General features: G+C 55.7%; 2 protein-coding genes across 4 annotated transcripts in view; one reads left to right on the forward strand and one right to left on the reverse strand.

Moving 5' to 3' along the window:
* Positions 1-14,595, reverse strand: part of SYN1 (synapsin I) — a 57,932-nt gene that overhangs the window by 1,373 nt on the left and 41,964 nt on the right. For both annotated transcript variants that reach the window (XM_070066988.1, XM_070066987.1), the window contains exons 6-12: positions 4,160-4,222; positions 3,278-3,420; positions 3,105-3,179; positions 2,905-3,007; positions 1,841-2,008; positions 1,393-1,480; positions 690-1,281 (exon numbers count right to left, since the gene is read on the reverse strand). In XM_070066988.1, coding sequence (XP_069923089.1) covers positions 690-1,281; positions 1,393-1,480; positions 1,841-2,008; positions 2,905-3,007; positions 3,105-3,179; positions 3,278-3,420; positions 4,160-4,222 — 1,232 coding nt within the window. The remainder of the gene's footprint in view (positions 1-689; positions 1,282-1,392; positions 1,481-1,840; positions 2,009-2,904; positions 3,008-3,104; positions 3,180-3,277; positions 3,421-4,159; positions 4,223-14,595) is intronic.
* Positions 562-12,972, forward strand: TIMP1 (TIMP metallopeptidase inhibitor 1). Of its 2 annotated transcripts, XM_070066309.1 has the most exons (7): positions 562-662; positions 8,110-8,531; positions 9,418-9,546; positions 10,732-10,811; positions 11,350-11,476; positions 11,739-11,863; positions 12,700-12,972. In XM_070066309.1, exons 2-7 carry the CDS (start codon positions 8,399-8,401, stop codon positions 12,868-12,870), a joined length of 765 nt encoding a protein of 254 aa, XP_069922410.1. In that variant the 5' UTR covers positions 562-662; positions 8,110-8,398; the 3' UTR covers positions 12,871-12,972. The 2 variants fall into 2 exon arrangements, with proteins under 2 accessions (XP_069922410.1, NP_001075701.2); NM_001082232.2 differs by lacking the exon at positions 562-662 and having other exon boundaries at positions 8,496-8,531; positions 12,700-12,971.

A 14,595-nucleotide genomic window follows, 5' to 3' on the forward strand; every position in this document is an offset into this window, starting at 1 on the left:
ATTCCCGAATTCTAGGCTGGTCTGATGGAAAGGGGAAGGCCCTGGGGGTGGGGGTGGGGTAGGGGGGAGGTCTCCGAGCTGGATGTGAGGATTCTGGGAGCACAGGCTGGCAGGGGGCAAGTCAGTGTGAGGGAGAGCAGTTGGGAGGGGCAGGATTTCAGTTGGGGGTGGAGGTGGGGGTGGGGCAAAGGTAGAGACTGTGTTGGGATGACTTGGGAGGAGACTGCAGGATTATTGGGGGATGGACCAGAAAGGAGCCTAGACTATTGGGAAGAGCGGAATGAAATAGGGTTTAGGAATCAGGCCTGGAGTGGGGTTTGGGGAGCAGCTGGGAGGAGGAGAGTGAAGGGGGTGGACTGGGCTCTAGCGCTGAAGGTGAGTGGGCAGGGCCACCGGACAGGCCCAGAGGGCCTGCTGGAGAGGACTCTTCCCAGCCCTGTTCAGGAGAAATCTGAACCCAAAGTGGTTTCTCTGGGATCCTGGCACGAAATCCCTGGGATGGAGGCCAGAGGAACTGGGACGGAGGGGAGGGGCGAACGCTTTGGGGAGGGGTTTGGCTCAGGCTGGAGAGAGTTCATGGGATCCCCGAATAGGGCCTGGGTCTGTAGCCCGGGCGCTCGGGCTGCTGTGGCGGGGTCGGAGCCCGCTCTGTGAGCAGCGAGGTGAGGCCTCCGTAGGGGTCCCCTTACTTGAGCTGGGGGTGCGGGGGTCCCCCGGCAGCGGCGGTGGCGGGTGGCGGCACGTCCTGGCTGGGTTTCTGGGCCAGCTGTGGCTTGGCAGGACGTCCGGCAGGGCCTGGGCCGCTGGGCCGAGGCTGCTGCGTGGTGGGTGGCCCAGTGCGGGGCCCAGGACCTGCCTGGCTGGCCTGGCGTGTGGGGCCAGCAGGGCCTGGGGGTTTCTGGGGAGGGCCCTGGCGCTGCTGCCCACCCGGTGGTGCCCCTGAGGCCTTTGGTGGAGCTGGACCAGAGACGGATGTCTGGCGGGTAGCCTGTGGGGGACCCGCCTGGCGCTGGGGAGATGGGGAGGCAGGCGGACGAGCGGCTGGAGGCGCTCCTGGGCCTCCCGCCACTGGCCGGGATTGGCGACCTTGACCCTGGGTCAGAGGTGCAGCCTGGGATACAGGCTGCTGGGGCGCCGATGTGGGACTCGGTAGGCGCTGTGGCAGGGGGCTGCCAGCTGGGGGTCCAAGGCCTGAAAGATGCTGCTGGCCCTGTGGGGGCGGGCGCTGCTGCAACGGGGGTCCCTGGCGCTGGGGGCCTGGGCCAGGCTGTGGAGGGCCACCTAGAGGACAGAAAGAGAGAGAGAGTGCACATGTGAGAATAAGCAAGTGCAGGGGAGGGGTGGGGCGGCCTGCTGAGCGGTCAGAGCTGAAAAAGCTGGCCCCATACTCACCCTGTGGTGGAGGTCGCTGCTGAGCTGGGGGGCCGGCAGGCTGCTGGGAGGTCTGGCGACCCAAGGGCAGGGCCCCTGGGGAGGGAGTCTGCGGCAGAGGAGTGGAGCAGGAGAGGTTAAAAATAGTTCCGAGCCAGCAGAGCATCAACCAATCAGAGGGACACAGGTTCCCTGTATGCTGGGTGTTGCCCACTTGTGGCCTAGCTGAAGGGATGCTGGGCGGGGGTGGGGAGTTATGGGATGGGTGACTCTCCCACTCCTCAGTCGGGGGTCAGGAGGCGCTCAGGGCAATCAGGGGAGCAGTTATGTGTCATTTTTTTTTAGCAATTGGCAATCGCCACCTCCTGTGCATAAAGGTGATGTTGTTAGCCGGTGGATGATGGGTTCAAGGAAACCACATGCCCCAGGGCTGGCCTCCCCACCACTAGCTCAGTGCCAGGGGCCTGACCTGGCTGTGGGAGCCCCTGCCAGGTGAGGCATCCCGCTGCTGCTGCTGCTGCTGCTGCTGCCGCTGCCGGGGCAAGGCCTGAGCCATCTTGTTCACCACGAGCTCTACGATGAGCTGCTTGTCTTCATCCTGGTGGTCCCCAATGAGTGGCATGGAGGAGCCCACCACCTGGGGGAGATGGGAGAGGGATGCGGTGAGGGCAGAGGCAGGAAGTGCACAGGAAGCCGTAGTAACAACACGCTTTCAGCTGGCACAAGGCATGGCGACGGCGAGGAAGCGAGCTTTGGTTTCTAAGACGCACTCACTCATGGCGCACTGTGAGAAGGCTTGGCTTTACAAGGCACTGGGGAGGCACTCCCGAGCAGGGCCGACCAAATGAGCAGGCGCACGCCTCATCTAGCCCACCACCTCTTTTTGTATGGCCCATGAACTTAGAATGGGTGATTTTTTTTTAATAATTGAAAAAAAAATCAGAAGATTTAATGATATGTGAAAACGATCTGAAATTTACATTCTGTATCCATGAGGAAAGTTTCACTAGAACACAGCCACAATGATTTTTGTGATCTATCATCCATGACTGCTTTTGCCAAGTTGAGTATGTATGACCTACAGAGCCTAAAATATGCCCTGTCTGGTCCTTCGCAGAAAATGGTTCCCAGTCAGTGCTTCCTCGTTGGCTAGGCTCTGTCCTTTTACAAAGCGTGTTGCCATTGGCGGGGTTCACAGAACACTTTAAAGGTTACCGAGTGCTTTGCCATCTGCAACAATGTCTCAATTCACAGAACACTTTCTAGTTTAACAAATGCTTGCCATTTGCCATGGATGCCCAAGTCCACCAAGCACTTTAGAGTTTACTAACTGTTTTGCCATTTGCCAGGGATATCCCAATACATGTTTTGCCATTTGCCAGGGATATCCCAAAACGCAAGGCACTTTACAGTTTATTCAGTGCATTGCCATTCACAGAGGACCTCCGAACCACGAGCGCTTCACAGTTTGGAGTGTTCCTGGCAGGCACCTGTTCCTTCCTCTATGCCCCGCTGACCCGTGGGTGCTCCCACCTCAATGATGTGGTCCCTTCCGTCCTTGCCATGCAACGCTTCCACTGCACAGATGTCCAGTCCCCCAAAAATCTCCGAGCATGTATCCACCCAGAGCTTGTACCTGTCAAGAGAAGACAAGGGGCAGGGGAGGAGCCTGTTAGTGCCTTACCTAAGCGGCCACACTGCCACTCTCTGCACCTTGAGTTCAGGCCACCCACCTGTCAGACATGGCGATCTGCTCAAGCATTGCAGAGCCAGTGTTGGTCTTCCAGTTCCCTGACACTGACGTTCTCCTGGGGGGACAAAGGGAGAGAGAGAGGGGGGCTCAGGGGGACTGGGCCACACAGGGCAGTGCAGGGGACCTTGTCCAGGTCCTGGCTTCTCTACTCACATGTAGGCCTTGTAGTTCTGCCCGATTTTCTGGACACGCACATCGTATTTGGCGTCGATGAAGGGCTCGGCAGTGGCATATGTCTTGGTCAGCGCCACAACGCTTGCGATGTCCTGGAAGTCATGCTGATTGTCCACTTTGACCTGTGAGCATGGAGGCAGACATCAGGGTGTGGTCCAGGCAGGAAAGCAGTGGGGAGTGGGGGCCTCGGGGGGTGTGTGTGCACACATGACCCAAGTGAGGTGAGCACACAGAAATTAAGTGGGCACACCAAGGCACTGAAGCAAGCAGAACTGTGGCTCTCCCATTTTACACATGTCTGAGCAGACCCGAGGTTGTGTGCCTACGACTCTGAGACTACTAATGTCATTTTCCACTTTAAATGGGTAAGTTGTATGGCGTGTGAATAAGGTCTCAATAAATCTGTGAAAAAAGCTGTGTGTATATACAGTACGTGCCTTGGGGCACCCAGACACAGAATCAGCTGCACACACACTCTACAAACAGAAGCTTGGACACACTCGGGCTAACAAATAGTCTGCTTTCCACATATGCACAGAGACACAGTCGGCTGGGCTGGAAAAGCATACAGGACCTCAAGAGCCTCTACACACACACACACGCATGTGCAAGGCTGAGCACACTGGCAAAATGACAGGATACAACATCGGCTGAACACACCACAGGAAAAAGGGCAGACAAAAACAGTTGAATGTCAAGAAAATTCAAGTCCAAACAGACGAAGACACCCAGGACACACGATCGTACAGTGTTACTGGTATGTGTTGAATATACCCACATCTGCCTGCATACATGCAGGGCCAGGCCCATGCACTATATGCACGTGCACGTATGCACACACTTCCACAGCCGGGAACTCACCTTGCCCATGCCGGAGTGCGCATGCCCCATCTTCACAACCACCGGGTACGTTGTGCTGCTGAGCTGGTGGGAGCAAAGGCAGAGGAGGTGTGGTCAGGGCAGGAGGGCTAGCCATGGGGGGCTGAGGGGATCCCATCCAGCGAGAGCTGCCTTAAGAGCCATTTTGCAGAAGAGGCGGGCGAGTCGGAGACAGATGGCGGTCATTTAGGAAATGAGGAAGGCTGGGGGGGGGGAGTAGCAGAGGGAGGGCAAGACCCAAAGGTCCATCGGTCACCCTGAGTGTGCGGGCTTCAGCAGGTCCAAGCTCAAACTCGAACCCAGAGCCCTGCCTGCCTGTCCCTCCCTTTACTCCCCCAAGTCCCAGACTTCCTGCCTCTGCTTTCCCGAGCAGAGACATGGGATATGGGTGGAGGACTTTTCCAGAAAAGATTAAGTTTGTTTATACAGTGAATAGATGATAGGGAGGTAGGTTTGTGTGTGTGTGTGTGTGTGTGTGTGTGTTGAGCATATAGCAACTGGCCTCTCAGCCTAAACTTGTAGAAAGCCTCTCCCCCTACCCCACATCCTTTGGATACACACACAAACCCTCAGAACTCAGACCTACACAACAGAACCGAGAGATGCCCAGGCACGTTGGGGCTGACCAGCAATGCCAGCTGAAAGTGCCCTGGGCTCTGGGGATTGCACCCCAGTCCACACTGTTGCTTAGCCTTCCAGGTCTCAAGAGCATGGCACAGTGGCCAGCACTCCTGGGCTACATGCTCCTGACACCCTTACATAGTCAGCCCTTGGGGGCACCCCCTACACACACACACACACACACACACACACAGGCTCCCTCCCCTTGCCCAAACCCACACACCGGCCAGACACACAGCACACAAAGGATTACCCATATGAAACAGAGGCACACACAACTCAAGCGGGCACACTCAACAAAACCGGGCACCTGCTCAATATTCACAGGTGCACGTGCAACTCCTAGGCACATGCCCAGCAACTGAAAGGATCTACACGACTTAACAGAGGGACGTGCACCTCTCCACTTTCACACAACCACTGAGACCCATAGCACACTCCTGGGAGCATGGTTAGACGCACACCTCGTGCGGCACGGAAAGACATACACACCACGGGAGATACCCGCAACTCTCTGGAATATACAGCACTTGTGGACACCCACAGCTTCAGGGGGAAAGGATACTTTGAATTCTCTCTGCACCCGGGGCGGGTGGGGGGCGGTAGAGAGAACTGAGCTGGATGACCATAGGCCCCTCCCCGCCAGCACGTATGCAAGCGCAGGGCCCTCCCTCACGCAGACAGAGGGATGGCATTCCCGGAGGGGCTGCTGGGGCGGTGGCGGCTCCCAGTTCCCGACAGGCACAGGAAGCCCACACATTCAGGGTGACCGATGGACCTTCAGGTCTCGCCTCCCTCTGTTCCTCCCCCGCCGCCTTCCTCATTTCCTAAATGACTGGCGTCATTCGCGGGAGCTGAGAGGCCCAGTGTCCGGACAGGGAGACTGACAGAGATCCTCCAGGCAGTGTGCCAGGGACATGATGCCAAGGCATGCGTGTGACGTCCCAGTTGGGCACCACACCACACAGAGTGAACAGCACACTCACAACTGTGCATGAACCCAGACCCACTTCACAGACTTCGATACACACCTCCCAGAAGCAGCACACAAAACATGTGAAGTGGTACAGGGTGCTCAGCCACATCCCCAAAGCATAGCACCCATGGGTCCAGGCAGCGCCCAGAGACAGCAAGATGCCAGAGAGCTGCGCACACATGCCCATCCCCTACCATCTGAGGTCTCTAGGGCTCTCTTTTCAGAAAGTGTCCTGGGTTCTTCTGAACCTGAGCCTGAACACAACACTGTATGTGCTGTGTGTGTCTGCACACGGGTGCCTGTTGGGAGCTCTGGACCCTGGGATGGCCTATAGGACTCTAGATCAGCATCTCAGCTTCTCTTCTTTGCAAAGCCCTGTGCATTCCAGGCCGATTACTGATTGCCTCTCTGGGCCTCAGTTTCCCGATCTGTACAAAGGGCACAGTCAGGCCCCAGCACGTGGTATGTTGGGAGGATCCTCAGGTGTCTGCTCTGCACACTTCGGCTGGACCTCATACCCATCGGGTGTCCCACACGGTCACACACCCGACACTCCTCCGTGAAGCCCCTCTCCCCACCGCCCCCTGCCCCTGATTCCAAACCTGCACAAGAACCTGGATCCACACAACCCTTCCCTGGCAAGACTGCTGACTCAGGGGGCCAGCGCTGTGGTGTAGCGGGTAAAGCCGCTGCCTGCAATGCCAGCATCCCATATGGGCGCTGGTTCGAGTCCTGCTCCACTTCCGATCCAGCTCTCTGCTGTGGCCTGGGAAAGCAGGCACAGATCCAGCCATTGTGGCCATCTAGGCAGTGAACCAGCGGATGGAAGACCTTTCTCTCTCTCTCTCTGCCTGTCCCTCTCTCACTGTGTAAATCTGACTTTCAAATAAATAAATCTTATTAAAAATAATGCTGGCTCAGGTTTCAAAGCACTGGCGTCAGAGCTGGGGTCAGCATGGGGCACAGGGGCCAAGAGAGGACTTTCCCTGCCTTCACTTCCCTCCCTGTCCTGCGGGCGAGTTACTCAGCCCCCTGTTTCATTCACTCTCACTCCCCCACTTTCACAACCCGGCTTCCACATACTTTTGGTTTACTTCCCTTCTTCCCTTTTTTGGTCCCTCCAAGGGAACCCTTTGAACTTGCATTCCTGGGCAAGTCACATGACCCTTGTGTGGCTCAGTTTCTTCACGTGCATGATGAGAAAATGAGCTTGTGTCTAACTCATAGGGATGCTGCAAGGAGAGGGATGGATTAGTTACTTGGTGGGAAGTGCTTAGCAAGCAGTCAGCCTGCACCCTCAAAGACTGCTAGGTACTGTCATTGTCCATATTGTGGCCTTTGATCACGCACACTGATGAGCCAGGAGCTCATCAGGGACAGGGCACGAGCAGAGTGACTTTACACCCATGTTTGATGTGCAGGAAGCACCACTCCTTTTGTAATTTTACCGTGCTCTTGTTATTGAGCGAACCTCTCTGAGTTAATCAAGTTTAAGTAGCAAGGGAGTAATGGAGAGGGAATGAGATAATTTACACAAAAAACCAATGCACTCAGTACACAGTAGTGCTCAATAAGAGGCTGCCGTTATCCCTATCGTCAGGATTTTTATTGCTCTGTCCTCCCTGAATTAACCAAGGAGGTTAATCAGCCCTCGGAACCCTCTTCAGGACCCCACGGAAGATGCCAGCATCATCAGGAAACTGGTGGGCAGTGATTGCCTCATCTCCCCCCGCCCCCCCCCCCCCCCCCCCCGCTAACAGGAGCGTGGGCCGGCTGGTGGGGAAGGGGTAGGGCAGGATGGGGTGGGGATGGGTTTGGATGGGTTTTCTACTGACTCACTAGCTTCTTTCACCACCATCCAACCCCCCTGCCAATGCTCACTAATCCACCGGTACCATTCCCTGCCTGCCAACACGGGGCCCCACCTGGCACCAATTAGCCAAGGTTCAAACCCTGGCCATGCCTTGTGATCCTGGGAAAGTTTTCCACTCCTTCTTGGCCTCCTATTTTCTCATCTGTAAAATGGGACAAGTCCTGGTGTCCACCTCAGAGGCTAATTGTGAGCTTTAAATGAAATCAATTGTGCTGAGTTCCTGGTACACAGTTGGTGCTGTATAAATGCTGGCCATTTGCCTGTGATTCTTTGAGAAGGGTTCAGACCCAGGTTGTGGCTCCAGGCTACCTGGGTTCAAGCCTCAGTTGGGCCATTTATCAACTGCAATCTTGTGTTAAATCATGTAATGTCTCCTATGCCTCAGCCTGTCTTCACCTTGACTTTTTCCCCATTCATCGGCCTAATCCGTCCACACTGTTTCTGCTTCCCCCCCTCTACCAGGCTGGGATTTTCATGTGCTGGTACACAGCAGATGCACAATGAAGATCGAAGGCATGGACTAAATTCAGGCTTCAGCCTTGGGGATTTTGGCGGATGTGGGCGGTTGCAGAGCCGTGGGAGACTTTCGAGGACTCAATGGGGGGGGGGGGGATCCTGCCGCCGCCGAGCTCTCTTGGAAGGAATGTGCCCGACGTGGAGCTGGGGGAGGGGAGGGGAAGGAGGGTGTCTCTCCTTTGGGCAGCCCTCGGCCCGCCCCTAGACTTCTGCGCTGACGGTGGGCGGATGAGTAATGCATCCAGGAAGCCTGGAGGCCTGTGGTTTCTGCGCCAACCCCGCCCCTCGCGTGGACATTTATCCTCTACTGCTCAGGCCGTGCTGCCGCCATCACCGCCGCTGCTCCAGTGCCCGGACAGACGCTAGAGGTAAGCGGGTGAGGCTGGGGTGGAGGCCTGGGCTGCCGGCAGGGCTGGGGCTGGTCTGGAGTTTGTGCGCTGGCGAGCAGGCCTGTCCGGTCCGTGCCAGATTCCTCTGCTGCTGCTCAGCCTGGCCTGCGGGTACCAGGACCCTGGACTGGTCAAGGGCAAGCGGGGAGGGGGCTGGAAGTGCTGCCGGCCCTGACACAGCAACCCCCCTCGAATCCCTGGCATCCATCCCCATTGCCCCCAAACCCATGACCCCCTAATACCAAAACGCCTCCCAACCTTCCAATGCCTCCAAGCCCCTCATTAACCCCCTCAATCTGCAGCCCAGCCCCCCCTTCACAGCTCCCTAAACTCCCCTAGCCCAGTCTCTGAACTCCTTAATCCTCAACCCCCTAAACCTCAACACTTCGTCTGTCCTCAAATCCCTAAAGTAGCCCCATCGCCTTAGACACCCAATCCCCCCAACACCTTGAGCTCCCAAACTCACACAACTCCCTAAACCCCCAACTTCTTCCAAATTTCTCAACCTCCCGAAATCCCCACCCTCTTCATCACTTAATATGTACAGTTCTGAAACTCCCAGACTTCTCTGGCCCCCACCCCAACTCCCTTTCCCTCCAGATTTTCTGAGACCCCTCCTTATTCACAAAATGCAAGACCCTACAATCCCCCACCTGACTCAGTGCCCTAAGCCACTCCAACTCCACAAACCCCTCAACTCTCCCAACTCTCTAAACCCCTGAACACCTCTGCAATCCCACCCCTTCTCCTACAAATCCCAAGATTCCCAACTCCTCAAGCCCCCACACAGCCCCCTCATCCCCTTGCAGACCAGCCTGGGGCAGCATGGGCGGGAAGGCTGCCTGACACCCGTACTCTCATGCAGAATCCACCATGGCCCCCTTGGCAGCCCTGGCCTCCAGCATGCTGCTGCTGCTGTGGCTGGTAGCCCCCAGCAGAGCCTGCACCTGTGTCCCACCTCACCCGCAGACGGCCTTCTGCAACTCCGACCTTGGTGAGTCAGGACCCACTGTGCCCGCAATCCCTTGCTTTGCTTTCCCTCTCGATGGCACCTGCCTCTAGAGCAGTTCCACCTGCCTCTGCCCTGACTCCACACCCTCAGGGATACCCTAGGCTCAAGCCCTCCTCAGGGCCTTTGTGCGGGCTGCACCCTCTGCTTGGTAACCTTGTCTCCGTGTACACATGGGCAGCTGTGTCAAGTGTCACCCTGGCCTTCCCTGACCATCGTGCTTAAAACTTTAACTCCTGCCCCTCTAGTACTCTACACACCCTGTTAAAGACAGACTTATTCAAGGATGCTTGTTGAAGCTCCGTAAGGCATGCTTTATTCAGGACCATCCCTACAGGTGCAGGAAGAGGACCCATGCCAATGGGATTTTGCAGGGAGGAAGAGAGCCTGGGCTCAACTCCAAATACCACATGGGCAAGTGGGAATCTGTAGCCAGGAACAGGGCAGGGGTCAGTGGAAAGAGAAAACATGTGGGGTAAGGGGAGTGGGGACTGTGGCTAAAGGATATTTGCAGAAGGTGGGCCAGGGTGATGAGACATCACCTGGGGGTGGGGGCTGGGGAATGAAGAACCCCATCAGATAATGAGGCTGAGCAGATGAGGGTGGGGGATTCTTGCGATAAACGGACCTAGCAGGGTTCTTTGCTAAAACTGGGTTTTTGCAAGCAAGTGCACAGATGGGCCTAGGAGAAGGTTTAGGAGCTTGACTGAAGCTTGACCAAGCAAAGAATCATGGTGACTCCCTCACCAAGCTTTGTAATTCCGCACTATATCGAGTAGCATCCAACATTTCCCAGTGCTCATCTTTGTCTTTAGTCAGTCTCCTCCTGGCTAGAATGTGAACTCCACAAGGAAAGGGAAGTCTGTGTTTTGTTTCCTGTTGGGTCCTTAACACCCACAACAGTGCTTGGCACACAGTAGATGCTCTGAAATATTTGTTGAGTCAATGGGCAAATGAACAAATGAAAAAGGTTCAAGCAGTGCCTGGGAAAGAGGAGTCACTCGATATATAGATGAATCAATTCACAAATGTGTCAATCGCTTAGTGTGCCGTCTGGAATACAGTAATCCCTATTTATGTATGCGCTTGCCTGGGATTAGTAGGATGATGACTTTATTTTTATTGGCTTTTGCAGTCCCTCTGACTCATCTTTCCCCTCCTCTCCTGCAGTCATCAGGGCCAAGTTTGTGGGGGCTCCAGAAGTCAATCATACTACCTTGTACCAGCGTTATGAAATCAAGACAACCAAGGTACTCCCCTGCCCCTTCTCCAGCATCCCTAACACTTTCTTCCTGGTCAAAATAGAGGCCTCTGGGAGCAGACATTTAGCCTAGCAGTTAAGACGTCTGTAAGTTAAGACATCAGAGTGCCTGGGTTCAATTCCCAGCTCCAATTCCTGACTCCAGCTTCCTGCCAATGCGGATCCTGGCAGGAAGCAGTGATGACTCAAGTACTTGGGCCCCTGCCACCCCTGTGCGAGACCTGGATGGAGTTTCCGGTTCCTGGCCCTGGCCCGTGCCCAGCCCCAGCTGCTGCAAGACATTGGAGGAGTTAATCAATGGATGGGAGGTCTCCCTCTCTCTCTCTCTCTCCCTCCCCTCCTCCCTCCCTCCCTCTCTCTCCGTGTCCCTCTCAAGTAAGTAAGTTAAAAAAAATAGAAGGCTCTGGCCACAGGTTAGGAAGGAGGTCAGTGGTGATCTCAGGATGCTATACTTGTATGACTTCAGGGAAGAAGGTGGAGTGGGAGGATGATGTCGGTAAACAACTCTTCCCCTCATCTGTCAACAGATGTTCAAAGGATTTGACGCCTTGGGGCATGCCACGGATATCCGGTTTGTCTACACCCCCGCCATGGAAAGTGTCTGCGGGTACTCCCACAAATCCCAGAACCGCAGCGAGGAGTTTCTCATCGCTGGTGAGGCCCCCTCCCCTCACCCTGGGCCACGCCTGCCCGTCCCTCAGACACCGGGGCGAGGCTCAGAAGGGACTCCTCCCGGTTGAAATGAGACCTGCCGATCCCAGCCTATCAGAAGGCAGGGACTTTGCCCAATGGGGGATCTGTAGGCTAAGAACTCCAATCAGGCACTCTCCCCACCCATCCCCCTCTCCCGCCCAGACAATCAATCAAAAAAAAAAAAAAAAAAACCATCCTGCCTGTTGATTTCTCCTTCACCTAGGACAACTGCGGAACGGGCTCTTGCACATCACGACTTGCAGTTTCGTGGTTCCCTGGAACAGTCTGAGCTTCTCTCAACGTTCCGGCTTCACCAAGACCTACGCTGCCGGCTGTGACATGTGCACAGTGAGTGCCTGGGTTCTGCCCTCCACTCCTGGGGCTCTTTCCTCAAGCTCTGGGCTTGCTTCTTAATCCCTCTGGCTGCTGCTTGTTCCAGGGCATGCTCCCCACACACAAGGGCTGTCCCGGATCTCTCTGGCTAGTCCCCGAGCCCTATGATTGCTCCCTTAGCAATTCTGGTGCTGTGTCTGACACTGGGACTGCGTGTCCCTCAGACCTGTCCCTCTAACTCCCCCTTGTGCCTATCCTGTAGTCCCACTGTTTCTGACCCCCTTGGCCTAGTTTTTTCTTTTGCTTTTCTTTATTTTTCAGTTTTTCCTTCCCTAGAATGTTCTCCAGGAGACTAAAGTGCTGGTGCCCAAACCCACTGACTCTTGCTCAGCAAGTCTGATTGAGTCAGTGTAGCTCTGACTGTTGCAGACGTCAGCGAGCATTACATGAACTTCTGGCAGCCCCCAGATTGTTCCCTGATGGCCCTGATGCCATCTGACCCCAGGGACTGCCTCAGAGGCCCACTAGCTACTGCTACACTCTACTTCCCCACACTCCATTACCCCACAACCCCACGACTTCCAGATGTCCCGTAGCACAATCCCCCAGGAGACCTGCCAGACTGACCTCCAGCGACCATTCCCCAACCACCATTCCAGGATGCGGGTCCTTTCTCTGGTTTACTATTTCCCAGCGAGAGAGGGGCTGTTCTTGGGTCTGAACCCAGGTGGGGCGACACCAAGTCCCCCTAACCGCTTCGTGTTGCAAGTTGAGGAGGGAAAGCGTCTTGGTAGGGGAGGTAGGTGGAGGAGGGCAGCCCTCCCAGCTGTGTCCTCCCACCTCTCCTGTAGGTGTTTGCCTGTGCATCCATCCCCTGCCATCTGGAGAGTGACACTCATTGCTTGTGGACAGACCAGCTCCTCCTAGGCTCTGACAAGGGCTTCCAGAGCCGCCATCTCGCCTGCCTGCCACAGGAGCCTGGGCTGTGCGCCTGGCAGTCCCTGCGGCCCCGGAAAGACTGAAGGCTGCTCCTGTTGGAAGCCGAAGCCTACACCATGTTTGCCTCCCTCCTACCCCCATCTTTCTTTGTCCCACACAATGAAATAAAGAACTACCACCCTGCAGACACTGTTCCCGTGTTGCTGATGACCTGGTGGGAGCACTCTGGGATCTGTGCCAAGGGCAGTGATGGATACTAGGTGCTGGTTTTTTTTTTTTTTTAATCTTTCACCTAAAATGTGATGTGGTGCTTTTAACTCTCAGGCTTGGTATTAGCACTGGGGATCTGCCCAACTATGAGCGTTCCTGTCCTCACCCTTGAGTTTTGTACTGGAAATCTGACTCGAGCCAAAGGGGAAACCTTCAGAGGATCCCTAAATCCCCAAAGTCACCCAGCCAGGGATTCGAGCCCTGGCTCTGGCCTGTGGATGACTCCTTAGGAGGGCTTGTGTGGGGACACAGGACAGGTGAGATGGAGAGAAGGTGTGATCTCAAAACCCCCAAGCTCTCCGCTTGTCCCCTCTCCCCTCTCCCTGCTCCCCTCACTCCTCTGACCAGTCTTAAAGGGAACGTGGACAGCACTGAAATTCCGCTAGGGTTCATCATGAGGCCTAAGCAGCAGGTTCCCCTTACCCAGCTGGTGCCGCACCCAAACTGAGATCTCTGCACCAAACCCTCAGCTTTCTGGCTTGTCTTCCTTCACAAGACCTGAGAGAGATCCTCCCAGCACTCCTGGGCCTCCCTATGCTTAAAGTTGGGCCTGGGGCCCTCTGGCCCCTTTCCAGCCCCTGACACCTGCTTGGGATACTCCAAAGTCCAGACACAGGTGGGGATCAGAGTTTCAGATGAATGCAGACATTCAGTGGAACACTCAAGTGTGCTGTTGACCCAAATCTGCTTATAAAAGGTCCCAATCTTTGGTGAAGAAAAGGACCACAATTCTTCCCCATCAGACTACTACCAGTATGAATCCAGGTGTCCTCTGGAGCATTCTAGGTCACCCAGCATGGGCTCTAGAGCCTCTATGGTCCTGTCTCAAAGCCCTTTGCACGCCTGAGAGATTCTCCCAGGGCCCAAGATATGTCCCAGATCCAGATGGGAGATGAGCATGCAGCAGTGACTGCTTGAACAGGCCAGGCCCACTGTGGCAGCAGGTTCTATGTTGCCACTGGCACCTTGCTCATATCTAGGATGGTCTGGACCCTGTCCACCAAAAAGAGCAAATGGCGGTCTTTGCTGATTTGTGCAAGTGTAGGGGAAGGGCCAGGCCCTGCTTTGGCTCTGGTGACTCTGTCACTAGGCCCTCAGCTGCTTGTGAGCCTCTGGAAGCTCCTGACAGTTCCCCCAACCCCAGTACCCACTCCCTGCACTCTTAAGCTCTTTCCTGCCTTCAGGGCCCATTTGCTGAGCCCTCAGCTCATCTGAGCCCTGGGAGGAAGCTGAACTGGGAGGTGGCAGGGAATTCAGCATGCAGACCATTCCCTGGCCAGCATGTGCACCCTTCGGGAGGTCCCTGAACCAACAGCAGCCAGTGCAGCACGGATGGGGCCGACCAGTTTGTCAGGGTACATAGAATCCACCACGGCGTGCACAAGGCTACTTCCCCTAGGGCCTTGGCATGAGCTCCTGGCAGGTTCTCTAGCCCTGGGATCACTGTGTCTGCTTATCATTCTTCTAGAAAATCCATTAGAGGGAGTAAACTGAGCATCCCCTAACCCCAGCGTTCAGTGGATCTGTGTGTGAACCTC

This window comes from Oryctolagus cuniculus, chromosome X (assembly GCF_964237555.1).
Source record: "Oryctolagus cuniculus chromosome X, mOryCun1.1, whole genome shotgun sequence".
NCBI classification, from domain to species: Eukaryota; Metazoa; Chordata; class Mammalia; order Lagomorpha; family Leporidae; genus Oryctolagus; species Oryctolagus cuniculus.

Bases quoted from the DNA above. Each gene is read 5' to 3' on its own strand.
- TIMP1 (XM_070066309.1), top strand. From the start codon at position 8,399: ATGCATCCAGGAAGCCTGGAGGCCTGTGGTTTCTGCGCCAACCCCGCC. The intron at 11,477-11,738 runs GTGAGGCCCCCT...TCCTTCACCTAG, and splicing joins CGAGGAGTTTCTCATCGCTG to GACAACTGCGGAACGGGCTC. The intron at 11,864-12,699 runs GTGAGTGCCTGG...CCTCTCCTGTAG, and splicing joins CCGGCTGTGACATGTGCACA to GTGTTTGCCTGTGCATCCAT.